The sequence below is a fragment of the Artemia franciscana genome, chromosome 9 (genome assembly GCF_032884065.1).
Source record: "Artemia franciscana chromosome 9, ASM3288406v1, whole genome shotgun sequence".
Classification (NCBI taxonomy): Eukaryota; Metazoa; Arthropoda; class Branchiopoda; order Anostraca; family Artemiidae; genus Artemia; species Artemia franciscana.
The window spans coordinates 42441358-42469192 of NC_088871.1; the positions used below are offsets into that span (position 1 = coordinate 42441358).

Here is a 27835-nt window from a genome sequence, read left to right on the forward strand (position 1 = left end):
GAGAGAGAGAGAGAGAGAGAGAGAGAGAGATAGAGATAGAGATAGAGATAGAGATAGAGATAGAGATAGAGATAGAGATAGAGATAGAGATAGAGATAGAGATAGAGATAGAGATGAGAGATAGAGATAGAGATGATAGAGATAGAGATGATAGAGATAGAGATGATAGAGATAGAGATGATAGAGATGATAGAGAGATAGAGATGATAGAGATAGAGATGATAGAGATAGAGATGATAGAGATAGAGATGATAGAGATAGAGATGATAGAGATAGAGATGATAGAGATAGAGATGATAGAGATAGAGATGATAGAGATAGAGATGATAGAGATAGAGATGATAGAGATAGAGATGATAGAGATAGAGATGATAGAGATAGAGATGATAGAGATAGAGATGATAGAGATAGAGATGATAGAGATAGAGATGATAGAGATAGAGATGATAGAGATAGAGATGATAGAGATAGAGATGATAGAGATAGAGATGATAGAGATAGAGATGATAGAGATAGAGGATGATAGAGATAGAGATGATAGAGAAGATGATAGAGATAGAGATGATAGAGATAGAGATGATAGAGATAGAGATGATAGAGATAGAGATGATAGAGATAGAGATGATAGAGATAGAGATGATAGAGATAGAGATGATAGAGATAGAGATGATAGAGATAGAGATGATAGAGATAGAGATGATAGAGATAGAGATGATAGAGATAGAGATGATAGAGATAGAGATGATAGAGATAGAGATGATAGAGATAGAGATGATAGAGATAGAGATGATAGAGATAGAGATGATAGAGATAGAGATGATAGAGATAGAGATGATAGAGATAGAGATGAGAGATAGAGATGATAGAGATAGAGATGATAGAGATAGAGATGATAGAGATAGAGATGATAGAGATAGAGATGATAGAGATAGAGATGATAGAGATAGAGATGATAGAGATAGAGATGATAGAGATAGAGATGATAGAGATAGAGATGATAGAGATAGAGATGATAGAGATAGAGATGATAGAGATAGAGATGATAGAGATAGAGATGATAGAGATAGAGATGATAGAGATAGAGATGATAGAGATAGAGATGATAGAGATAGAGATGATAGAGATAGAGATGATAGAGATAGATGATAGAGATAGAGATGATAGAGATAGAAGATAGAGATTTAGAGATAGAGATGATAGAGATAGAGATGATAGAGATAGAGATGATAGAGATAGAGATGATAGAGATAGAGATGATAGAGATAGAGATGATAGAGATAGAGATGATAGAGATAGAGATGATAGAGATAGAGATGATAGAGATAGAGATGATAGAGATAGAGATGATAGAGATAGAGATGATAGAGATAGAGATGATAGAGATAGAGATGATAGAGATAGAGATGATAGAGATAGAGATGATAGAGATAGAGATGATAGAGATAGAGATGATAGAGATAGAGATGATAGGGATAGAGATGATAGAGATAGAGATGATAGAGATAGAGATAGAGATAGAGATAGAGAGAGAGAGAGAGAGAGAGAGAGATAAAAAGAACCTACAAACACAGACACGGGGACAAGCAAACATCCGTCCAGACACACAGGTACAGTAAGAGAGACAAGCAAACAGACAATCAGACACACAAGTAATTTAGCTCCTTACTATGTAGTTGAATCACCAAAAATAAAAGAAGTGTCCAATTGATGCATCTCTGACACATGAAAAATCTGAAAAAAATCCTCTGGTTCTGGTTTCACTTCTTATCGCAAACAGAGAGGTATTCAATATTTGTTCTTTCTCATGGTATCAGAATGTCATTAAAGAAAAATTAAGTTTCACCTATGAAGAATCTCAAAACTCCTTTGGTCCTTATTTCACCTCTTATCGTAAACAGCGAAGCATTCAATAGTCGTTTTTTTCATGCTATAAGCATTTAATAAGAAAAATAAACTCTGGCCTACTTAAAATCTCAAAAAACTCCTCTGGTCTTGGTTTTACCTCTTAGCGTAAACTGCGAGGCATTCAAGAAATCATTTCAAAATGACTTTGTCAATCTCAATACTAGCACACCATACCCAATTCTAATATAAATGTGTCAGAAATCCTTTTAGTTTTCAAAAACAATCAATGTTTCTCAGGGTATATTCCTTGATTTAAACTTTGTCTCTACCGTGTAAGATGAAACATTTCCTTAAAACAGGACAGTTGCAAGACAAATCCCTGATTTAAGTCTGATTTTTTTACGAATTCAACAACCTATTGTCGTATTTCTCCCTTCAAAAAATAGACACTCACATAATGGTAAAAAAATTTAAAAAACTTTAATTGCAAATTTAAAAGCCTGAACATTCTTATAAGTGCCATCAGTAACGAAATTTGACATAAATTGATAAATTGGAGTTCTTCCAGAACAATGATGAATTCTTGTATGCCATATTTCTTTTATACGAATCCTCTCTGTCGTTTCTCAAGAAAGGGGAAGAATTCCTTTCGGGGGACCCGGCTTTTCTTGATCTTCTATTTTTCTCTTCGTGATCTCTTTCTAGTATACTTTATCTCCTTTTCCGAGACCATCGTTGTGCTTTTGAGCTTTCATGGGATGATGTACTCCACCCCATGGTACACTCCAGTGTCATATATTCCAATCATCTTGGAAGTTATCGTTGTAGTATCTAGAATAAAAAAAAATTAGCATAACTGAATTAAGTTTTACAAGTATACATCATGTCTTAAAGGAACTTAAAGGAAAAATTGACATCTTTTCACCCCCAAATTGATTTTCGACTTTATGCTTGGAGTACAGATATTTTTTTTCACAATATAAACGCCAAAACATTTTTATAAATTCCATCAGTAGCGAGATTTGGCATACATTAATAAATTCGGGTTTTTCCAGAACGATGATGAATTCTTTTATGCCATATTTCTTTTATATGAATCTTCTCTCTTGTTTCATAAGGAATGTGAAGCTTTTCTTGATCTTCTATTTTTCTCTTCGTGATCTCTTTCTACTATACTTTATCTCCTTTTCCGAGACCATCGTTGTGCTTTTGAGCTTTCATGGGATGATGTACTCCACCCCATGGTACACTCCAGTGTCATATATTCCAATCATCTTGGAAGTTATCGTTGTAGTATCTAGAATAAAAAAAAATATAGCATAACTGAATTATGTTTTACAAGTATACATCATGTCTTAAAGGAACTTAAAGGAAAAATTGACATCTTTTCACCCCCAAATTGATTTTCGACTTTATGCTTGGAGTACATATATTTTTCACAATATAAACGCCAAAACATTTTTATAAATTCCATCAGTAGCGAGATTTGGCATACAATAATAAATTCGGGTTTTTCCAGAACGATGATGAATTCTTTTATGCCATATTACTTTTATATGAATCTTCTCTCTTGTTTCATAAGGAATATGAAGAATTCCTTTTGGGGAACCCGGCTTTTCTTGATCTTCTATTTTTCTCTTTGTGATATCTTTCTAGTATGCTATACCTCCTTTTCTGAGACCGTCCTTGTGATTTCGAGCTTTCATGGGGTGGTATGCTCCATCCCATGATATACTCCAGCGTCATATACTCCAATCATCTTGGTGACATCCTCCAATCACCTTGTTATTGATGTTGTATCTAGAACAAAAATAGACTATAACATAGCTGAATTGTGTGTTACAAGTATACATAATGACTTTTTGAGACTTAAAAGAAAAAAATAACAGCTTTTCACCTCCAAATTGATTTTCGACATTATGCTTGGAGTACAAATCTTTTATTTAGACCCCCCTCCCGAACATTGCTTTTTGGCTTCATGGAGATCCCAACACCATACAATACTCTCGTAATATTAATTCCAAACAAATTCTTTTCTTGGTACTTCGAGACTTGGTTTTTTTTTGCCCTTTTGGGGGGTTATGTCATGTCTGAAGCTTACTATTTGAAAATAAGGGCCTTTACAGATGCTACAAATGCAGTAAATGATATTTCAACTTCAATATTTTCATCCATCATAGCTTAGTTTAAAACTATTAGTGAGAATGCTTCTCGTAGCAAGTCTAGAAATAAAGATTGGTTAAGCTTAAAGATGCTTATTGCTTTAACTTCATTATTAAACATTTGTAAACGGGGGTCCTATGATATAGCATACATTTTACTCTGTCGTTTTTGCTTATCACGATCATGTATATCTCCTTGGTATCCACTCGTGGTAATGGGGGTACTGGCCGATTGCTTTAAAGGGTGGTACTGGCCGTCAGGAATATTGCCTCATATGGGCATGCTAGTAGTTGCTGAGTGGATACGAGGGGTTACTTACTCCAATAGTACATCGGGATAGGGCTCTGCTCATATTCTTTGAAGGGATACGAGGGGTAGCAGCTCTAATAGTATACCCCTTACGGGCCTGCTAGTATTCGTTGAAAGGATACTACTTACGAATTGTTTAAAGATCATTGATTTATCAAAAAAAAAAGTTTTTGTTGGAATTTTAGTAATAAAACTGAACAATAATGGTACTTACGTGTTATAGTGACCGGACTGTTGTTCTTGATCTGAGTAAAATTAGTTTATCTGTCTGCATTTGGAGATAATTAGCTTAGTCTCCATGAGATCAGCTACTGCTCAGGTATTTTTTAATTAAATATTTTATATATAAAGTTGGTTATGTTAGGTATTTAATATAGTGCGTTCTGAGCGGCCTGTTTTCTCCAATTCTCTGTTGTAGGTTCAATAATTTTGTTACTAAGGTATTATATTTTCATCAGCTTTTGGTATATTTCATTTGGGTTAACCGAACCTAACTTTTTTGGTGTGGTTGCTATAGCACGTAAGTATATAGTTTCTTAGACCACGCTGCTTTTCTGTTTACGAAAAATTAAGCTAGAAAAAACAGGTTATAATTTCAACAAAGCATTGAACAAGTGTTTTTGCTTAATTTTTTGTAACATGTAAGTATCCAAATAGGTATATGTTACAGAAAATCTTTATGGGATTATAGGTACATGTTCAGCGATGCCAATTAGAGGGGGTTGGGAGGCTGTATCACACATCTATATTTGCTAGTCGTCCCTTCCTAGATTTGGAAATATTCATTTTTCCTTTTCTTTTCCTAAATTTCCTAGATTCCTTTCCTTTTTGAGGTATTTTCATAGAAAAATGCTTTTTCTTTCATCTTCATTCAACATAATGACAATTCTGCCCCACCTGATTTTGAAAAATGCATTTTGGCTCTCATCCCCTTAATTTTCATGAATTGACGCCCATTGTTTCTTGTATTTATTAAGTAAAAAAAACAAGTTTTTCCAACTGAAAGTAAGTAGCAACACTACAACTCAAAAGTAACAGAAATTATTTCATATATGAGGGGGGCTGTTCCTCCTCAATACCTCACTCTTTACGCTAAAGCTTTTTTTGTAACTTTTAATAAAGCTTATTATTCTGTTTAAACGGCCCTTGTGTTTCAAAAGTTCTTCTTAAAGAATTGGGACGAAAATCAAGCTTTGGCCTGAAGTGCAAGGTATTGAAAATGGGGCAACCCCCTTCATATGCAGAATATATTCTGTCCCTTTTAAATTGTAATGTTGCTCCTTCTTTCAGTTAAAAAAAAATATTTAATTTTTTGACCGTTTTTTAAATAATGCCGGTTAGTCTGAGTCACCCTTCATGAAGAATTTGCTCCCCTCACGGAAACACCTGTGTGGAAAGTTCCTCCCGCGTGAAATAACCTTCCCATAGAATTCCTTCTGTGCAATTCCCCTGTAAAATTCCCTCTGGGCAATTCCATCCTCACTGAAATTCCCCACGCCATAAAATTTCTTGTGGACGATTCAGCCAGAAGAATTGTCCTTAACATTCTTTCATTAGAGAAAGACTTCAATTTCTAATCGTTCTCCCAATAATTCTGGAAATCTCCCGTCCTAGAAAGTTTTTCTCGGAAATCCAGAAACACTGAAAATATTCTCCGAATACTCCCCATGGAACATCTCCGCATGCAAAATTGAGTTGGCAAAGAAGAAGTTAGAGAATAAAATAATTTTGTATAGGAATTCAGTCAAATCCCCGTGTGTAAAATTTCTCCTGGAAAGTTCACCCCGAAAATTCTTGCTCCCTTTGGAAAATTCTCCCTATAGAAACACACCCAAGAAATTCTCTTTGTATTTCCCGATAACATTCCCGATCATTTCTTCTGAAAACTCCACCCCTGGAAACTTCCTTTCCCACGAAAAATTTTTCCTGTGGAAAATCCCCCCAGCAGAAAATTCACCCTCTCCACTCGAAAAATGTATGCAAACTTCAAAATAACAACAGAAAAATGTTTTAACTTTCAGGCCTCTTCCCAAGAATTCTCGAGGGGGGGGGGTATTTTAGTCCTAAAGACATAGCTATTGCATGTTTCAATTCTGCTGAATAAAATAACAATCTCAAAATTTAATCAGACAACTTTGGGGGGAATGGGGCGTGGGAGGGGGCTAGTTGCCCTCCAATCTTTTTGGTCACTTTAGTTTTCGTTTGAATGCATCCTCTCCCGATCACTATTTCAATACAATCACCCTGGGGAAAAAACCGGAGGAAATCCGTGATCTTTCTTCTGGCATTAAATCAAAATTCCACATTTTTCTATATAGGAGCTTGAAACTTCTGCAGTGGGGTTCTCTGATAAGCTGAATCTGATGGAGGGATTTTCATTCAGTTTTCTTTACTATAGGGGATTCCCTTTCCTTAGAAAGGGAACTTTATTTACGTTTCCTTTCTTTGTGAAAAATCAGGCAAATTTTCTCGGACTCCTTACTTTTGATGGGTAACACTAAACTTGATGAATCTTTTATATTTGGAATCAGAATAATAAGCTAATTCTTTTGGTGTATCTAATGATACCAAATTACTTTTTTACAGTTTCGATTACTATTAACCTGAACCGCTTGTTACTTATAGTTCAGTACAACAAACTGATAGAAATTTTTGCATGTATGTCAGCATATGACATTTGTTGAATAATAGAGTTTAAACTAAAATACCGCTTCACAGTTTTTTTTTCTCTAAATTCGGGTGTTTTTTTTCACGTCTCCAATAACCTGAAGAACAATTCATAATATGCTTTGACTTTTGTTTGGGTTTGCTATTAATTAATGTGGTTCACAAGAGAAATTTCTAGTTCGTTGGAGGGGGGCATGAAAATAAGTATTTTCAGATCTTAAAATAGTATGGAAGTTTGTTTGTGTTGAATGGGAAATATTCTTAAGAGGCATTTTAAAACAAATTGGAGGGTGTTTTTGTCTTTCCTCCTCCACCTGTTTGCAGCTACAATGTTTGGACTTCAGGGATCCGATTGCAATGCAATTTGTATAAAAGACTCTAATTGATTCAAGGGAGACGTTACTTAATTGGGCGTAAGTTAAAACTAAAATGCTTCGTATGTTGTCTCAATCAACTTCTTTTAATATGAAATTTCGCTGCATGCTTAATAAGAGGTTTTTAACTTTTTTTTTTTTTTTTTTTTTTTAGAAGAAACAATGCAGAAGACTGTAGTGCATAAACCCAAATCTGTGCACCAAAGGGAAGACAAGGGGAATTGTAGTCAAGCTACTCCCAGATTCAATAGTGGTCCTGCTAATCAAAATAGTGGGAACTCGAATCCAAGTGAAGAACTACACCCTCCTCCTAGTAAGTATGACTTGATCTACTTTGCCGTATCGCTTTATCTGTCCTAGCGTCGTAGGGTTTATTGTTGAATTTTCACTTTTCAGTTTACCAGCACGTTCCCTAAATGGAGTCCTGTGCAATTACTTCACGACTCCCTTTAGGACATATATTGGTTGACAGAACGTGATTGCTCCTTGACATTTCAATTACCTTTGCCTCGTTTGATGACTAGTAATTTATTTTCGAGCTATTGGTAGTAAGTGCTTTATTACCGCTGCACAACTAATAATTGATCTAAGACAAGACCTGAGGGGTGTTTTGAGACTCAATAGGTATCAATATATAACGTACTGGCACACCAGCGCAACTGATTGTAGATGGAAGTGGACCAGCATATCAATTCTAACTATCTAAATGGATAGATTGGCTTATGTGTTTATCCTAATGTGGAGTAAATGGCCTGAAGTATTTTATTTACGTAGACAAGTATAACAACTTTCACACGCTGCCTTTACTCGTTTTCTCGAGTTTGAAAAATAAATTTAATCCTCAACTTTCTTCCGACGCATCCGGTGTGTCTAGTTCAGTTACATCTGAATCTTTTCCTGATACATCCATTGTTCTAGTCTAGTTGATATGCCCAACGCTTTTTTAGACGTCCATGCGTCTAGTTCCCGGTATTTTGCCGGAGGTCTTTTCAATTGGCTTGTATCCGTACCTCCATTTCCCGGCCCCTCTGGGCTTTTCCTGCATCGGATTTCCCGAGCCTTGCCTAGGCTACCATCCTCACTGAACAAGGCAACATTTGTGGCCACGCCTTTCGTCCTCAGGGACCCCTGTTGAGTGACCATTTTCCATTAATAGATTACTTTTCTTGCTGTCCATCTCTCTCCTCTAGTGCTTTAGTTTAAAATTTTTGCAGTGATAATTCTATTCCTTATTGGTTCCTGTAAAATGTCATGTTTTCGAGACGCGTCCACTCCTAAAACACAAGAAAATGTTAGATGCTTGCATAAAATTGTTTTGACAACAATTTCTGTGGTTCTAAGCTAAATTGTAGAAACATTCCCCTAAAATAGTAATTCCATGACCTGTAACCGAAATGAGGCCGAATCAGAAACATTGTTCGCAGTTATTAAGCAGAAAATTTTCTTGTGGGTCCGTAAGCCCACTGGTCAACGGTCGTATTATACAGTCCTTTAGCATTATTTTCTATTTGATGTTTATGGTACAAATTCTTGAATGTTTTAGTATACTGGTGCCACTGCACTACGGTACATTGGCAATGACCAGTTTGTATCGATTATACAATAGTACTAATAATGGACTTGATTTATACCTAGTTGGCAAGTACTGTTTCTTATTTTTAAAATCGAAATGGTGGAGCCAACTCATTAAACTTAAATTTACGATCAAAGCAATCTGGTCCGTCCGTCGATTCCGGTTAAAACTAAACTTACAACGAGGAAAGGCTCAAAGTTTAAGGCTCCGTATATCTGAACTTTGGGGCTTATATATTTAATCTCCAAGCGCAATTTTGGGCTCTTGGTTCAGTTTCTCATCCCACGTTCCATGTGTTCTGGCCTTGGAAGGCATACGAGTTTTGAGCCCTACTCATGTGAATTTCTGCTCGGTTTGAGTTCATTTATTTACGGATACTGATTTCTGGTAGTTTTATTTTTGGTATATTATTTGATTTTATTTGTGCTCATTTTTGTTGTAATGGAATTCTTTTCCGCAAAAATTTTGCGGATAATTTTTTTTTTTTTATTTATTTCTGTTCGTTTTATATTGGCGTAGTCTTTACAGGTAAAAAGAAAATAATAGTTTGAATCTTTTCGGCTTTTCTTTAAGAATTTATAGACTGGCCTGTTATATGTATGCTGAAGAAAAGTTTTCAGCAATTTCTAACAAAATACGCCCTTTCAAAAATCTGAACACAAATAGTAGTGTTTAATTTAACTTTAAACCTCGTCTAGGTAACTTGTAAATTAAGCTTGTTACAGGTCGCCAAAAAATCTACCTATGCTCTTTGACAGCTTGTATACACTTACACTGTTTTGATTCTGTTTTATTTTAAAAGCAGAAGTAGCAATAGAAGCAGCCCCGAAAGTTTGAACATAATACCTCCCGTTGTTCTTGGGATACTGCTGAGATGTCTTATTGGCAATCAGCATATACACAGTGCTTTTCCATTTAATCTTGAGGCAGCATTTAGTTTTTAAACCTAATGGGCAAATTGCATAACTGCGGGGTCGACCTATGCAATAGCCCTACAGATACATTTACAAGACCATTCAGCTATACTGAACAAAATGGCTATCTTAAATTTTGATTGGAAGTCTTTGGAAAATTACGAGCTAAAGAGGAGGGCTGATTGCCCTCCAGTCACTTTTTGACTTTCATAAAGGTAAATAGAACTTTGGATTTCCAGTCAAATTAGCTCCTTTAAATACCAATGATATTACTTGCTATGATCGAGTAGTGCTTATATTTCCCTTTTAATACTTGCATGCGTATAATTTTTTTTTTTTGTTTAATTGAAACTTCCCCCAAACGTTTCAACTTAGAGAGATAGATAGATACATGTTTATTTACAACAAGAATTAAACCATATAAACAAACAGCGCAAAAACATAATGCCCTTAGTGTCATTAGTTACAGTAACTGTAAAAGTAGCATCAAAAGCATACACATAGTATCTTCTGGCTAATTCAAAGTCTGTCATAACTTGCCCTGAAAGGTCTAACTTAATTATGTAAGCCGTTATTGTGATATTGCTTTGTCACCCTATTGACAATCTACATGATAATAGTTCGTTTTGATTTAGTTCGACATCCGCCTAAATATTCCTTGAAAGCTTCACTTTAAAACTCTTAGCTTGTGTAGTAGAAATAGTTGTTGTAGTAGTAGTTGTAGCATTAGTAGCAGTTTGCACATAGCACCTTTTTTTCAACATACCCTTAAACACACGATGAAATTTTTAACTTAATAACATCAACCAGTCCTGAAGCATTGCTGATACGTTCTCTTGACAACCTGTTTGGACACAGTGTCTTTCGATTTATTTTAATTCAGTTACAATGTTGCCCAACATTTTCTCCTGGACACCCTTTGGTTTATTAGGAGTATTAGTAGCACCAGTAGTTATAGTAGTAGCAGTAGGAGTAGGGTTAATAATAGTAATCTTAGCTTTAGTAGCAGTAGTAGTACCCGTAATAATAATGGTGGCAGTAGTAGTAGTAGTTGTAGGAGAAAAAGCAGCAATGTTATGATGCAAATATTGTCTTTTTGTTAGTTCAACAACCCTCACAACAAGCGTTTTTAAGTTTTAATTTCACACACGAATCTGTTCCTAAGATATTGCTGATATTCCCTTTTGACAGGTTGTCATCTGAACAACAGAAATATTCTCTGAAAGTTTCACATTCATAATCTTAGATAGAGTTGTAATAGTAGTCGCAGCAGTCGTATAACTACTCAACTTAATACAATTAACTATTGGTATGATATTGTCAATTTGCTCTTTTTTAACTTGTATATTCATATACTTCTTGAAATTTTCATCTTAATGCTCTGAACCTTGCAAGTAGTTGCGATGGAATTAGTAGTTGGAGCAACAGTAATAGTAGTGGTGGAATTAGTAAAGGTTGTAGTAGTAGTAGTACTAGTAGTATTGCGCATATAATGTCTTTAGGTCAATTAAATAAAAAAACAAGTTTGTTTAAGTGAAAGTAAGGAGCGACATTAAGACTTAAATCGAACAGAAATTATTCCGTATGTGAAAGGGGATGTCCCCTCCTCAACGCCCCGCTCTTTGCGCTAAGGTTTGTATTGTTTTAAAAAGTAGAGCTGTGAGAAAGAGTCCAACTTCAGCGTAAAGAGCTGGGCGTTGAGGAGGGGACAGCCCCTTTCATATACGGAGGGATTTCTTTTCATTTTAAGGTTTAATGTCGCTCCTTACTGTCAGTTAGAAAAACTTGTTTTTTTTATTTAATTTCTGAATGTTTTAGAGTTAATGTAGGTTTCGATTTTGGCTCACCGTACACGAATAATTAAAACATAATTTTCATATTAATTTTCCTTTTTTTTGGCTAAATGGCTTTCTCAAACTCTTGATCGGACGATTTTGAGAAAAAATGGGCAGGGGAGGGGGCCTAGTTGCGCTTCAATTCTTTTGTTACTTAAAAAGGCCACTAGAACTCTTAATTTTATTTTCGAACGTTCTTATTAGTAATAAATATACATAACTTACAAATAACCCACGTAACGAACTTCTACATTCGTATCTTTTTATTACGTATATGAGGCGTTTTGCCCCCTCTGTCAATACCTCGCTCTTTACACTAAAGTTTGAGTTAGGTTCCAATTCCTTAAGAATGACCCCTGAATCACAAAGGCTGTTTAATTAGAATAAATAGCTCTTTTGACGTTACTAAAAATATTTTAGCGGAAATAGCGAAGTACTGATGAGGAGACAAACCCCCTCATATACGTAATAGTTTCTGTCACTTTAAGTTTCAATGTTACTCCCCACTTTCAGTTGAAAAACTTGTTTTTTTTATTTAAATTCTGAACTTTTTTGAATTAATGCATGTTTTAAATTTGACTCACCTTACATGAATAATTAAAACGGAATTTGCGTATTAATTTTCCTTTTTTTTGGCCAAATGTATTTCCAAAAGTTTCGATAGGACAGTTTCGAGAAAAAGGGGGCGAGCGAGAATGCCTTGTTGTCCTTCAACTTTTTGGCTTACTTAAAAACACCAGTAAAACTTTTAATTTTATTTAAAAAAACTTTTAATTAGTAACAAATATGCTTAACTTACGAATTAACTTACATTTCTATTTTCCTATTTTCCTATGTTTATGGAACTTCTATTTTCCTATATTTTTATTGCGTGTATGAGGAGATTCGCCCCTTCGTCCATACCTCGCTCTTTACAGTAAAGTTTTAATTTTGTTCCAATTCGTTAAGAATGACTCCTGGATCATGAATGCCGTTTAAATTGAATAAATAGCTCTTTTGAAATTACTCTTTTGAAATATCAAGCGTAAAGAGTAGGGTATTAAGGAGGGGACAAACCCCCCCTCATATACGTAATAATTTGTCCTTTTTAAGCTTTAATGTTGCTCCTTACTTTCAGTTGAAAAAACTTGTTTTTTATTTCATTTCTTATTGTTTTTTCGCTGGAAAATCCAAAGCTCTCTTCTTGGAAATTCTCTTTCCCTCATGATAAATTCCTCCATGGAAAGTTCATCTCACGTGACCCCCTCCCTCGACCCCCCTGCCACCAGAAAAAAATACTCCCTAAAAATTTCAGTATACTTGACAGTAACCAATACAATATGTAAACAATGGGCAAAGTTCATAACTTCCTGCCATTCCCCCGAGGACTTTGGGGGGTTAAGTCTTCTTCAAAGACATAGTTATTAAAATTTTCGACTATGTTGAAAGAAGGGCTATCTAAAAATTTTGATCCGGTGACTTTGGCAAAAAAATGAGTGTGGGAGGGGGCCTAGTTGCCCTCCAACTGTTTTGGTAACATAAAAAGGCCGTTAAAATGAGCACTCTTGCGAAATTCTAGTTCCACTGGGTCGATACGATCAATCCTGGGAAAAAAATAAATAAAAAAATAAAAACGCCTCCGTGATCTTTCTTTTGGCAAAAAATACAAATATCCCACATTTTTGCAGATAGGAGCTTGAAACCGCTACAGTAGGGCTGTCTAATATGCTGAATCTGATGGTGCGATTTTTATTAAAATTCTATAAATTTTAGAGGGTTCCCCCCTTTTTTTCGAAAATAAGGAAAAATTTTCATCAAATTTTGATGGGTAAAACTAAACTTGATGAAACTTATATATTTAAAATCAGCATAAAAATTCTATTCTTTTGATATACATATTGGTACTAAAATTCCGTATTTTAGAGTTTTGGTAACTATTGAGCCGGGTCGCTCCTTACTACAGTTCGTTACCACGAACTGTTTGATTGATTGTCCTCTTTAATTATTCTCTGAGAGTTCCATTTTAACATACAAATCAATTCTTAATATGAGCTATTTTGTCATTCTAAAGGCACATAGTGTCTTTTGTTAGTTCACATTTGTCATCAATATTCTGTCAAATTTTACCTTCATAGAATTAGCCTTAATAGTACTATTATCACAGCAGTTAAGGTGATAGTAAAAATAATTCTAGTGTTAGTGTTGTATTAACAGTTGTAGTATTAGTAGTAGCAGCAGTATTAATTGTGGTAGTAGCATCTACATATTGTCTTTTGGTCAGTTGAACATCGCTTTAATGATGCCCTGGAAGTTTTACCTTGACACGTTATATTGTACCGAAAATATTGTTTAAATGCGCTTTTGACACCCTTTTACGCTCATTTTACCTTAATACTCAAAGCCTTACAAGTTGTTACAATTGAAGTAGTAGATGAAGTAGTAGCAGTAGTAGCATAGGGAAAAGTAGTAGGGGTGTTAGTGTTAGTAGTGATACGCATCTATTACTTTTTGTAAATTGATCTTCCCCTTTAAATATTCTCTGAAAGTTTCATTTTAATACCCGAATCAATTCTTGAGATAAGCCCATATGACAATCTGCATGTGCTTAGTGTAGGCATATTTTGATTTATTTCAAATTCCTTCTCAATATTCTAAGATAAGATAGATAAGATAAATTTTACTTTTAAAATCTATACAAAACACTTTGCAGCACTTGCTAAGAAAGCCCTAAAGGGTTTTTTGGCAGCAGGTGGCAATCTTTTCTACTCTACATAGTACTACATACAAACATATAAACTACATACATATATATGCAAGCATATTTTTCTTTTGGAAGGAAAAATCTCTTAACTGCAGCCTTGAAGGATGCCAGCCGACTCGAATTTCTTATTTCAATTGGAATAATATCCCATACAGAGGGGGCAAAATTTCTAACTACAAAAGAAGCTCTAACGGTACTATTAAATGGATGTACCAGATTTGATGCCCCTCGTGTATCATGGAGGTCATGTACTATGGAGATCACTATTAATGGAGAAAAAATCTCGAAAGAAGAGGGAAGAATATTATTGATAAATTTGAATGTGAAAATACCAACTTGGTAATCTCTTGTTTTTGAAATATCAAAAAATAGATTCTTTGTTTAAAGTTCATTAATATTATGAGTAAACAAAGTTTCACAAAAGTTTAACGGCTTTATCTTGGATTTTTCTATAACAGGACACATAATTACTAACCCATACAGAGCAACCATAACAAATGTACGGGTAAAAAATAGCGAAATAAAGCAATCGAATGAGTTTTTAACTCCGCGAAGCACACTCAGAGATCTGGGCAACTTTGAAATTATAATATTCTGTCATGTATCTACCTTCATAAGTGTAACCTTAATTGTACTTAGTATCATAGTAGTAGTGGTAATAGTAGGAACAGTAGTAGCAGTAATAGTTTGTAGTTGGTAGTAGTGACAGTAGTAGTTGCAGTATTAATAGTAGTAGTAACAGGTACATTCTGGTCAACTGAACATTCCACTCATGATATCCCTGAAGTTTCCTCTTGATATGATAAGCCGTTCCAAAATTTTTGCTGATACGCCTGTATCAGCAAAAGTTCTTATATCAGTATCAGTATAGTAGTAGTACTAAAAGAACTTGAGGTAGGAGTAGAAGCAGCAGTAGTTGAAGTAGTAGCTCGCAAATTTTTACTTTTTGGTCAATTGATCATCCCCCTTATCGTTTCCTGAAAATTCCAAATTAATGTATTCAGTCATTCCTGAGATACACCTTTTTGACAAACCATATATACATAACATGTTATGAATTAGTTCAACATTCCTTGAAAGACTCATCTTAATGTCCTTCGTATTTTGAGAAAGTAGAAGTCAAATAAGCATAGCTTTTCTCAAAAACATATATTATATGTAAGTAATGAACGAATTGCATAACTTGCAGCCCTTGCCCTGAGTCCTGGGGGGCTGACATCCCCGAACATGTAATTATTGAACCTTTCAATAATGATGAAAAAAATGGATGTCTCAAAACTTTGTTTGGATGTTTGTTATAGGAAAAGATGGGTATGAGGGGGGGCTCTCAAATAACTTTGACTGTTAGAAATTGCACCATAAATTCCAATATAATATTTAATGAGATCCACCTGAATTTAATACGACCACCCATTCCATAGAAACCTTATATTCCCACAGGGCATAACTTAAAGCCCTTGCTCCAGGGCTCTGAGGGATTTTTCCAACCCTGGAGGCATTGTTGTATGTTCTTTGGACTATTTTAAACAAAATTGCAGTCGCACAATTTCAATCAGATATATTCGGTAAAAAGACGGTTTTTTTTTTTTGGGGGGGGGGGTAAGTCTAGTTGATCTTCATCTTTTTTGACTCTTACAGGGGAACTAGAACTTCGAATATCAACCAAATGAGCCACCTCTAAAGTTTATTGTTGTCTCCAACATTTGGTTGGTGGTGTTAAGGGTAATAATATGATGAGCGTGGAAGGGTGGGGGATGTTGCTTTCAAATTACCTTGACTGTTAAAATGGGCATTATAACTTCTAATTTCAAATCAAATAAGTTCCATCAGAAGTTTGTACGAACGCTCATTCCATGAAAACCTCATATGCCCTCATGGCATAACTTGCAACTCTATCCCCAGGGTGCTATGGGGTTGTCTCAACCCTAGAGGCATTATTATATGTTTTTTGGACTATTTTGAATAAAATCGCTATCTTGTAATTTCAATCAGATGTGTTTGGTGGAAAGAGGGGTTGTCGAGGGGGGTAAATGCTCTCCGTTACTTTTTACTTTTTACAAGGATCTAGAACTTCCAATTTTCAACCAAATCAGCCTCTTCTAAAGTTTATACAACCATCCCTTCCATAAAACCTTAAATGCCCCCCTAGGCATATACCCTTTCCCAACGCCTCTGGGGGTTTGGTTCAGCCCCAAAAGCCTTGTTATATGATATTTAGACTATTTTGAATAAAATGGCTATCTCAAAATGTCTATTAGATGTATTTCAGGACAATACGAAGTGCATGTGTCTATGTGTGTGATGGAGGGGTAGCTGCCGTTCGATTACTTTGATTATTAAAAAGGGCTCTAGAACTTCTGATTAACATTAAAATGACCCCCTCCGAAGTTTATATGACTGCACTTTCTATAAAGGCCTTATATGCCCCCCAGGGCATTACTTACAACCCTACCCTTGAAGGCTAGGGGTTTTGTCATCCCCAAAGACATAATTTCTGGACCTTTGAAATACGTTGAACAAAATGGCAATTTCAAAATTTTGATTGGAAGTGTTTGGGGAAATGATGGGCGTGTGGGGATTTGCCCTCCGATCACTTTCAAGTAATCTCTTATTTCCAAATCGAATGAACCCTTTTCGAAGTTTTTAATACAATACTTCGTATTAATTACTTTATATGCCCCAAGGATATTGCTTACAACCCTTGTCCTGAGGGCTTTGGGGGGGGGGGGTTCATCCTCAAATACTTAAATTTCGAGATCGTTCAACTACGTTGGATTTAATGGATATATCAAAATGTTGATCGGAAGTGTTTCGGGAAATTATGGGCGTGGGGAGGGGTTGATGCGCCCCCAATCACTTTCGACTATTGAAAAGGGCACTAAATCCTCTCAGTTTCCAATCGAATGGGCCCTTTTTAAGTCTTTACGACAATGCTTTCTGTAAAAAAAACCTTATATGCCCCCAATGTATAATTTACACTCTTTGGCTTGAGGACTGTGATGGGGGGGGGGGGGTCGTCATCCTCAAAACCTAATTTTCAGATCTTTCAACTACGTTGAAAAAAAATGGCGATCTAAAAATTTTGATTGGATACGTGTGGTGAAATAACGGCCTCCAATCGCTTTTGACTCTTGAAAAGGGCACTAGTCCTTACAATTTCCAGTCGATTGAGCCCTTTTTGAAGTTTCTACTCCTTCGATACAAATTTATTTGGTCTAAGACAAACAAAACCAAAAATAAATAAATAAAATATAAAATAAACATTACACCGTGCCAATATCGTTCTTTATTTAGGCAGCGCTATTGCGCTGCCTATAAAAGACTGAATCAAATTGCTACCCAAGTGGGCTTGAGTTTTTTTTCTCTTCAACTTTTGACGATTTGTGTAGTTATTTCTGTCCCAGAGTGGTCGCAATCCGTTTGAAAAATTGTTTTGTTAGTTTTGCATAGTTGATTGCATAGTTTTGAAGCCAGTTGAAGAAAAATGTGGAAATGCAAATAGGCGACTACCTTTTCGATCACTTGTGTTCTAAATTCTATAATGACTCGGAAATATCCTTAATACATGCTTGAAATTTTTATATATTATATTATCTTAAAATTATGTTATTATATTTTAAATGATATTATTTCTATCTGTTGCTTTTAACATGTTGTTTTTTTTCTAATTTTTTCTAGTAACGGATTTTTTTGAAGTCTTACAAATATTCGGGCTAAGAAAACAATTTTTATTGGCTCCTCTAAGATCGATCCTTTTTTCTTTTCTTTTTTTAACCACTGTCTTTTTTCTAGATCCCATGAGTGAGCTGGATAAGGAAGTACTTAGTATTGGCTTACCTAAACCGGAATATGTGTGTGTTAATGCTGACGGTCCATCTAATGGAATGACGTTTACAATGACGTGCAAAATTGGTGAAGACCTGTTTACTTCAGGTATTATTAAATAAGAACTGATGGAAGCAAAGAACGAAGATGAAAATTAAAACGAGTAATATCATTGCTTCACGGTTTTGCAGAATATATCTGCAAAACAGCCATAATAATTTAACTCGTGCTATTTCCCTACATTTTTATAATCCTGAAAAACTACGGCTTTACTGAGAACAGAGCTTGCTTGAGTTTCAAAGAAAGTTAAAGTCATATCTGAAAATTTATAGATTTTATGGCTAGTAAAGAAAAATAGAGAGCCTTGTAAATTAACCTTTTTATTTTCTGCGGGTTACATAAGAACTTGTCTGCCAATAATCTTGTTTGGTCGGGTTGGTTTTGTGATTTCAGTGAAGTGCTGGTTTTTCAGAATTCTACAAAAAATAGAGAAATATCAAGAGTTAGTTTGTTTAAACCAGTTTTTTTAGATAATATGTTCATAAGCTGCTTCGCAGTTTAAGCTTTGCATAATATGTTCAAATAAATTTATTGTAATATGTCAGCTTCGCTCTTTACTTCCACTCTTTACTTTGTATCCCGGTTCCCAACTAGCACTGGAGAAAAAAATGGGCACTTAAGCATTTCAAACTCTTTTTTGAAGTTCTTGAAAATATATTTTGATCAATTAATTCTATTGTATTACAATATATTTTATAACAATGTATTGTTAGAAAAGCATAAATCATTTTTAACGTTATTCCTTAGTAAATTTTAAATTCGAATGAAAAAAAATGTTTACTGGGTAGTTTTTCGAAAATTCCGATTTTTTATTTTATTTATTAAGGGGACAAGGAGAGCAAACATTCAAGAATTAGTCTTTAAACATTTGGTTAATGAGTTTTGGTCATGGAGATTTCAATGGTACACACCATAAAACTTCACATTTTTGGCCACCACAAGGCACTCTACGATGGTGTTGTCAAGAAGACTTTATTTTAAGCATATAGGTGTAAGCACAAGCTTTCAAATGAACTTTTGTGTAACTTTCCATGATATCTCGGTTCTTTGCTTGCGCTAGAGAACTTTAAGAGATACAAACAGGATATATTAGCGTTTTAGATCCTTCTGGGAAAAGAAAGTCTCGAAACTGTTCCGAAATTTTCTAAAAAATCGTTGTTGTATATATATTTAAATGTTAAGATACAGATATTTAACTGTTGTTAGTTGTTATCTCCGAATGAAATTGAATCTTTTTTTTTGTTGGTAGATTTTTTCATAGCGTTTTTTAGTTTACACTTTATAAGAGGGCTGGAAAATGAGTATCCAAAAGGAATTGCTGTAAACCTCTAATTAAGCATTAACCAGGGTTGCGTTCAATCCTGCTTAATGTGAATTATTTTGATGGACTTTTACACAGTGTTTTATCACAGTTAAAAAGAGTTTTGAAGAATTAGAAGATAAGTCTGCAAACCAAGATTAGAAAATTGGAAGCTAGAGTGATGATTGATGTCAAATATGGCTATGAAGCATGGGCACTCTGAAAAGCGCATGAAGATTTGCTAGATGTTTTCCACAGAAATTGCCTACGGATTGTTCTGGGTATCCGGCTGACTGACTGTATTTCAAACAGTAGGTTGTACGAAAATTGTGGCTCAATCCCGCTTTCTAGGGCTATAATCAGGGAAAGCTTTAGATGGCTCGGGCACGCTCTGCGGATGAAGGATGACAGATTGCCGAATATAGTATTTTTGGCCAACCGATTAGGAATAAATGGAAAGCAGGTCGTCCGAGGTTGGGTTGGGAGGATTTCATAAAGAAAGATTTAAAGGAAATGTTAACTTCCTGGAAGGGTGTATATATAAAGGCTTTGAATAGGTTGGGATTGAGGAGGAGCGTGCGTAGCCTTGTTGGGCTCAGGTTGCTTGGTGCTGCAGTGAGTTGTTATTGGTAGTAGTAGTAAGTATTTTATTCCGTGCGTGTTATTTTAATATCCATTTTATGCTTCAAAGTCTTTCCACTCCAAAAATGGGATCACAAAGTCCCTTTTGTGGTGCCATATGACACCTTACGACGGCGTTATATAGACTAATTTGCTAAAAGCTCCCAGATACGATGAAGAGCCATCAAAATCCTCTCTGCAATGTTGCAACAACCTGCTAAGGTGGTCAGAAGATGAATTATCAGTAAACTGACACACTTTGGTATTCACGTCCGAATTGTTCTCCTTCTATATCCAGAAGCGAAGCATAATTCTTGCAGTCGAGGGTTTCTGACCATGGAGATTATAATGGTACCCTGTTTATGCTCTTCAAATCCAGAGATGGTATTAAAACATTTTATTGTCGTTTTTTTTCTTCTCCACTAATCTTGTGCCGACAAAAATAATTAATGCAGCTGTTTTCCATAAGTTAAAAGCCTTTCTTTGGAATGCAACTTTACCAAGAAAGTTGCAAAATCAGTTTGGTAAGAAACTGGAGATTTTAAAATTTGATAATGGAGAATCTAGAATTATCGATGATGAATGGGTGATGGTGAAATCGCTTTGCAAATAAAGGATCTAGTACAAAGTAAAGTTTAAAAATTAGTTGGGAGTATTGTTTAAGAAGCTGGAATTTGGGTTGAAGAAAGTAATTTTGCACAAGAAGCATCCGGCTGAAATTTAAAATACCCTCTTTTTTAATTCCTAAATTCGCCGCGCCAGGTACAGTTAAATATCTGGCTTGTCACTAGTGTTTTACCAAGGTTTTTATGACCGTTAAACCTTGTTTTGAAATAGTCAACAGAGAAAATTTTAGTGATAACTTCCCTAGAAAGATCATTCCAGATCGAACTGCAAAATTGAATGAAACTGCTTTTCAAAATATTCTGTTCCTTGGTGTACCAATCTCGAGATCATTGGACCGAGCTGTGTGCTTTTGTGTCCGCCTTGTAGGTTAGACAATGAGGGGCATATTAAGAGGAAGCTCAAGAGAAGGAGGTGAATTTATGCATTTGTAGAAAATAGCCTTCGACGCTACATCAAGTTTTTCAAACCGTTCGTGGTAACGAACTGTAGTAAGGATCGACCCGGCTCAATAGTAACCGAAACTCTAAAAAACGGAATTTTGATAACAATAGTTACATTAAAGGAATCGCATTTTAATGCTGATTTTAAATATATAAGTTTAATTAAGTTTAGTCTTATCGATCAAAAGTTACAAGCCTGAGAAAATTTGCCTTATTTCAGAGAATAGGGGAAAATACTCCCTAAAAGTCACGGAATCTTAACGAAAATCACACCATCAGAGTCAGCGTGTCAAAAAACTCTGCTGTAGAAGTTTCAAGCTCCTATCTACAAAAATGTGGAATTTTGTATTTTTTGCCAGAAGACAGATCACGGAAGCGTGTATATTTGTTTGTTGTTTATTTGTTGTTTTTTTCCCAGAGGTGATCTTATCGAATATGTGGTCTTAGAATGTCGTGAGTGGGCTCATTATAACGGAAATGAAAAGTTCTAGTGCCCTTTATAAGCGACCAAAAAATTGAGGGCACCTAGGCCCCCTCCCACGTTCATTTTTTCCCAAAGTCACCAGAAGAAAAACATAATAAATATATTTTTGTGGACGACTTACTCCCCCAGAGTCCCCTTGGGAAGGGCTGCAAGTTACATACTTTGACCAGTGTTTACATTTAGTAATGGTTATTGGGAAGTGTACAGACGTTTTCAGGGGATTTTTTTGGTTGGAGGAGGAGGGGCTGGGGGGAGGGCCCTTGTTGGGGGATATTTCTATGGAGGAATTTGTCATGGGGGAAGAGAATTTCCATGAAGGAAGTGCAGAATTTTGTAGCATAATTTAAAAAAAAAACAATGAAAAAATAAAAGTTTTTTCAACTGGAAGTACGGAGCAGCATTAAAATTTCAAACGAACAGAAATTATTAGGCATATAGGGTTCACCTCCTCCTAATATCTCGCTCTTTACGCTAAAGTATTTTTAGTACTTTAACTATTTATTCTACGGCCTTTGTGATTCAGGCGTCATTCCTGAGGAATTGGGACAAAATTTAAGCTTTAGTGTAAAGAGCGAGGTATTGATGAGGGGGCGAACCCCCCTCATATACGTAATAAAACATACGAATATAGAAGTTCGTTACGTAAGTTATTTCGTAATTTATATATATTTTTTACTAATACAAAGTTCGTAAAAAATCAAAAGTTCTAGTTTCCTTTTGAAGTAATAAAAAATTGGAGGGCAACTGGGCCTCCTCCCCCCCTCTTTCCTTTTTCTAAAAATCGTCAGATCAAAACAATGAAAAAGCCATTTAGCCAAAAAAAAATAATATACAAATTTCGTTTTAATTATTCATGTGCAGAGCTTCCATGCTTGAGCCATTCCAATCTCCTCTTTTGTATCACCAGATTTGTGGCTCGCGCTTTATAGGGGGAGGAACACGAAGATTGTTACGGCAACGTGGTCACCTGTGAAGGCATGAGCTTCTACCTCAACGGAATGTTGGTGATCTGTAAGGAAAAAGTTGAGACATTATCATCCGTTCGAACTATGGGTATATATCGAATTCAACCAGTAAATGAAGCCCATACGAAACAGAAAGATCATACAAGTCAGATCCCTCATTATCAATGTTTTTGTGGCAGAGACATACGCTATGTTGAATGTTGAAATCTCCTTGGAAGATGATGGCAGACTTACCGTATTTACCCCAAATGTAATCAAGAAAGGTTTCGAGGTAGCTACTGATCTGCCAGGTTGGAGGGTTATTTGCAAGAGTTATCCTAACCCACAGAACTTTTTTGCCTGCTGAGTTTGGGAGATTCTGACATGAATAAAGTATATTGTGTAGTGTACAAACAAAAAGACCTCCTCCTCCATCTTTCACACCGTCTGTGCACACACGGTCTTATCTGAGAAGCATGTACCTTTATGGCAACCTCATTGCTTGTCGTTTCGTGGTTGAGATTGGTCTCAGTAATACACACAACAGAAGGTTGGAAAGATTTCCCCATACACAGGAACTGATCAGATTTAGCTCTGAGACCTCACACATTGCAGTGGACTACCGTAAACATGTCAAAATAGATTGTCAATTGGCGTGACAAAATCGTCGACGAGGAGTCAGTTTGATTCGAGGCTTATTTTAATGAATTTTAGCTCCATCTTTCACACCGTCTGTGCGCACACGGTCTTATCTGAAAAGCATGTACCTCTGTGTGGCAGCCACATTGCTTGGCATCTCGTGGTTGAAACTGGTCTCAGTAACGCACACAGTAGATGGTTGGAAAGAGTTCCCCAAACACAGGGACTGGTCAGATTTAGTTCTGAGACCTCATACATTGCAGTGGACTACCATAAACTAGGCAAAATGGATTGTCAATTGGCGTGACGAACATCGTCGACGAGAAGTCAGTTTGTTTCGAGGATAATTTTGATGAATTTTACCTAGGTAAAGATCACGTTTTCGGACAGTTAGTCAAACTAAGGCCAAGAGATCCAGAGGCCAGTGCACTTCTTAGATCGGGAACGGAGCCAAAACACCTTTTAATTGGAGATGGAGAGGTTGAACCTTTGTTGATTTTGGAGTGGAGCATCTGTATGACACCTCCACAATTCAATTTGTAAACTAAGACTACTAGAAGCAGAGTAAAAGAAGGTTTTTTTAAAGTTAATTTCTCTTTTTCTTTCTCTGCAAGTGTTTTTTTATCGTAGAATATAAGATAGCTTTGCATGTATTTTGACTGTGTATATCTGTATTTGTTTTTCTTTTTAAATCCGATCTGGCTTCCGGAAAAAATTTAGATAATTTTTTTTCCCTTTTGTATGGCATTTGTAATGGGTATTTGTAATTTCGATTTATAGATTCATATTATTACAGTGGGGGCTCTGGCTTCTCTTGCACCCAGGGCTAAATCTAAATTAGCCCCCCTCTTCCCCTGTCTCCCACAGAGTTTGTAGGCCAAATTTAAACAATATTGTATTAGCGTAAATATTTTCAATTTATTAATTAAAAAATAAATGATTTCTTACTATTTTCAGTTTATTATCTAAAATTAATTATTTTTATTATTAGTATTTAATTATTTTTATTTTATTATTTGGTCAATCATTTATTACTTATTTTAATTTATTATCTGCGCCCCCTGCTTTATTTTAATAAAATGGAATTTCAAAAGTTAGAAAATAATTTTAAGTGTTTGATTGTTAATTTGAAATTTTGCGCCCCTAAAATTTCTTCTTCTGTGGTAAGTGCCCCCTCTGTCCCTCCCCTGAAACCACCTGTGATTGTAGGAAAGCCTCAATTGTACCAAAACTATAAGTTTGAAAGATACTGAACTAGATAGAAGTATCCACCAAACTGGTTTGTTTTGCCTTAAACTAAAAAATTAAATTGATTGTTTTTTTTCACATGTTTTTTACCGCTGTTAAAATGTTTAAAATTATAGTTGACGGTACTTTTCTGTTATAGCGCCTATTTTAAGCTCTTCATCCATTGACGCTCTGTAAAACCAGTTTCTTCGTTAGTTTCTTTTAGCTTAGCGTGAAACAAGACAAAGAGAAGCGACAGAGCAGATGGGAAACATATAATTTGGGCCTTATATTTGCGCATTGGGGAGGGTGGGGGTAAAGTATTTGGAAACTGTGAAGTTTGAAAACAATTCTTCCTTCATAATATGCAGAATAGTTGTACCTAATACATTTTGCATGCATACTCGCTATAATTTACCCCGCCGCGTTTAATGTGCAAATGTATAGCCCAAATTTGTTTTTAAAGTGTTGTAAAGTTCCTAAAGTATTATATTTTCAACATATTTTACGATTATTCGTTAGATATTAGTCAGAGAAACATGTTCTACTTGAATGAACAACTTAAATATTATGTTAAATATTTAAGTAATTAAAATATTTTAAATACTATTAAAAATAGCTTTATTTTTGAATTTACACTTTTGAACTATTCGTATCAATGAAAATTCCTCTAACCATGGGCTAAGAATTGTAGTTTCATAAAACAGACAATTATGCTGTTTAGTGATTTATATTTTGAAGCCGATTTGACTCCACACAAAATGTCATCAGACCCAACCGCAACATATAATCAGAACAAAAAATAAAATAAATCACGAACTTTTTTCCATTACTTGGTAGACTGTTTGCTCAAGTAAATTTAGAATCTTTTTCAATATAAATAAAAAGTTTTTTTTTAACTGAAAGTAAGGAGCGATATTAAAACTTAAAACAAACTGAAATTACTCCGTATATAAAAGGGGCTGAACCCTCCTCAATGATCCGCTCTTTACACTAAAGTTTGACTCTTTCTCTCAACTCTACTTTTTAAAACAGTAAAAAAAACTTTAGCGGAAAGAGCGGGGCGTTGATGAGGGAACGGAGTAACTTCTGTTCGTTTTAAGTTTTAATACCGCTCCTTACTTTCAGTTAAAAAAAAAACTTTTTTTGATTTAATTCCTGAATGTTTTTAAATTAAGGCATGTTTTGATTTGGCTCTCCGCACATCAATAATTACAACGAACTTTGCATATTAATTTATTTGTATGGCGAAATGGCTTTCTCATAGTTTTGATCGGACGATTTTGAGAAAAAAGGAGCGGGGGAATAGGCATAGTTTCCTCCTTACTTTCAGTTGAAAAAACTAGTTCATATTTAATTTTTCATTGTTCTTTAAAAAATGCTAAAAAATCCTGCGTCCCCTTCATGGAAATTTTCTTCCCCCATTACAAATTCCTCCACGGAAAGATCTCCCCGCATAACCCTCAACCCATCCCCCAACAAAAAATATCCCCCTGAAAGCGTCTGTACACTTCCCAATAACCATTATTATGTGTAAAGACTGGTCAAAGTTTGTAACTTGCAGCCCCTCCCACGGAGAGTGTGGAGGAGTAAGTCGTCCCTAAAGACATAGTTATTAGGTTTTTCGACTATGCTGATTAAAATGGCTATCTCAGAGTCTTGATCCGGTGACTTTGGGAAAAAATTAGGGTGGGAGGTGGCCTAGGTGCCCTCCAATTTTTTTTGTCACTTAAAAAGGGCACTAGAACTTTTCATTTCCGTTAGAATGAGCCCTCACACGACATTCTAGGACCAATGGATCGATAGGATCACCCTTGGGGAAAAAAAAACAAACAAATAAACACGCATCCGTGATCATCCGTGATCAAAATTCCACATTTTTGTAGATAGATGCTTGAAACTTCTACTGGAGGGTTCCCTGATACGCTGAATCTGATGGTGTGATTTTTTATTGTGATGGTGTGATTCGTTAAGATGCGTTTCCCCCTTTTTTCTAAAATAAGGCAAATTTTCTCAGGCTCGTAACTTTTGATGGGTAAGTCTCAACGAAACTTATATATTTAAAATCAACATTTTTAGAGTTTTTAACATCAACATTTAAAATCAACATCAACATTTTTTAGAGTTTTTGTTACTATTGAGCCGGGTCGCTCCTTACTACAGTTTGTTACCACGAACTATTTGATTCTGTCTATTTTATCCTTTAAAATTAACTGATTTGCTACTGATGTATTTGCTTTTGCAATAAATAATGGATAAGTACCAATATCATCGAAAAATAAATCCTGGACACATTTGCTCATACTTGAAAACCGTTATTTTGTACAATTGATCCTTTGGCTGTTCCAAAATTATGAACATTTTTAGACTTATCATATTTTATAAGGGATGCCACGCTAAATAATGAAAATAGATAAGCGAAATTAATCAGTTAAATTTGACAAAGTGTTTCATCCGTCAAAAGTCAAGCATTAATATTTTATTCAAAAACACAACTACGCCTTCAGACTAAAATGTACATCTTCGTAATCCTAAGCTATTTCGAGTCACTTTTTTTAGCCTATTTTTAGCTAATTTTTACACCACGTTCCTTTTTTTCAATTCAGCATCTGCTATAATGAAAAACTGGGTAGCTGCATATTGAAGTGTATTTCAATAAAATTGAGGTACGAATTTTCATTTTTTTTTTAATGTACATATGGTTGTATAACTTCCCACTGAACCAATTCAAAAAATCCTGATTTTCCTGTTCTTGGTGCTTCGCTGTAAAACGACTTTTGTTATTTTATTTTAACATAGATTATGTTTATATTTGTTTTTTCCTTTATTCATATTCTTTCAGGTTGTTCAAGTCGCAAGAAAGATGCAAAAAAGATTGCTGCAGCCCTAATGCTGGATAAGCTAAAGTATTTACGTAACGCTGGATTTTTCTCTTCTAGTAATGGTAGGTCAAAGCACTTTGCCTATTTTTTTTTATATAAACCTCAGGCCTAATGCCAGTTCATAGAAAAATCGTTAAAGAGTTAGAAAAAGATATATAGCAAAATAAGTTGAAATTAGAAACGACTTATAGGCTAGCTTGAAAAAGAATAACTAAAAGTTAAATTACTTAAATGTGCCAATACTTTGAAATGAAATTTTTGTAAATAAAAGAAAATATCTCGAGTTACGGTAATTTTTCAATTTGTTTGAGCCGAAAATTACTGCTACTGCTACTAACAACTAATTTTATCACCAACGAACTTGAG

At 35.1% G+C, this 27835-nt stretch overlaps 2 protein-coding genes across 2 annotated transcripts in view; both read left to right on the top strand.

Annotated features, from left to right (window-relative positions):
- Window positions 1-113: 113 nt before the first annotated feature.
- Window positions 114-857, top strand: LOC136030829 (uncharacterized protein DDB_G0283697-like). The gene has a single exon (XM_065709874.1). The coding sequence runs from the start codon at window positions 114-116 to the stop codon at window positions 855-857; it is 744 nt and encodes a 247-aa protein (XP_065565946.1).
- Window positions 858-1193: 336 nt separating this feature from the next.
- The window catches only part of LOC136030830 (NFX1-type zinc finger-containing protein 1-like), a gene marked incomplete in the record, with an annotated part of 128153 nt that continues 101511 nt past the window's right edge, over window positions 1194-27835 (top strand). The window contains 6 exon segments of the mRNA XM_065709875.1: window positions 1194-1607; window positions 4975-5008; window positions 7513-7671; window positions 18213-18353; window positions 23728-23874; window positions 27430-27531. Of these exon segments, the coding sequence (XP_065565947.1) occupies window positions 1194-1607; window positions 4975-5008; window positions 7513-7671; window positions 18213-18353; window positions 23728-23874; window positions 27430-27531 (997 nt within the window).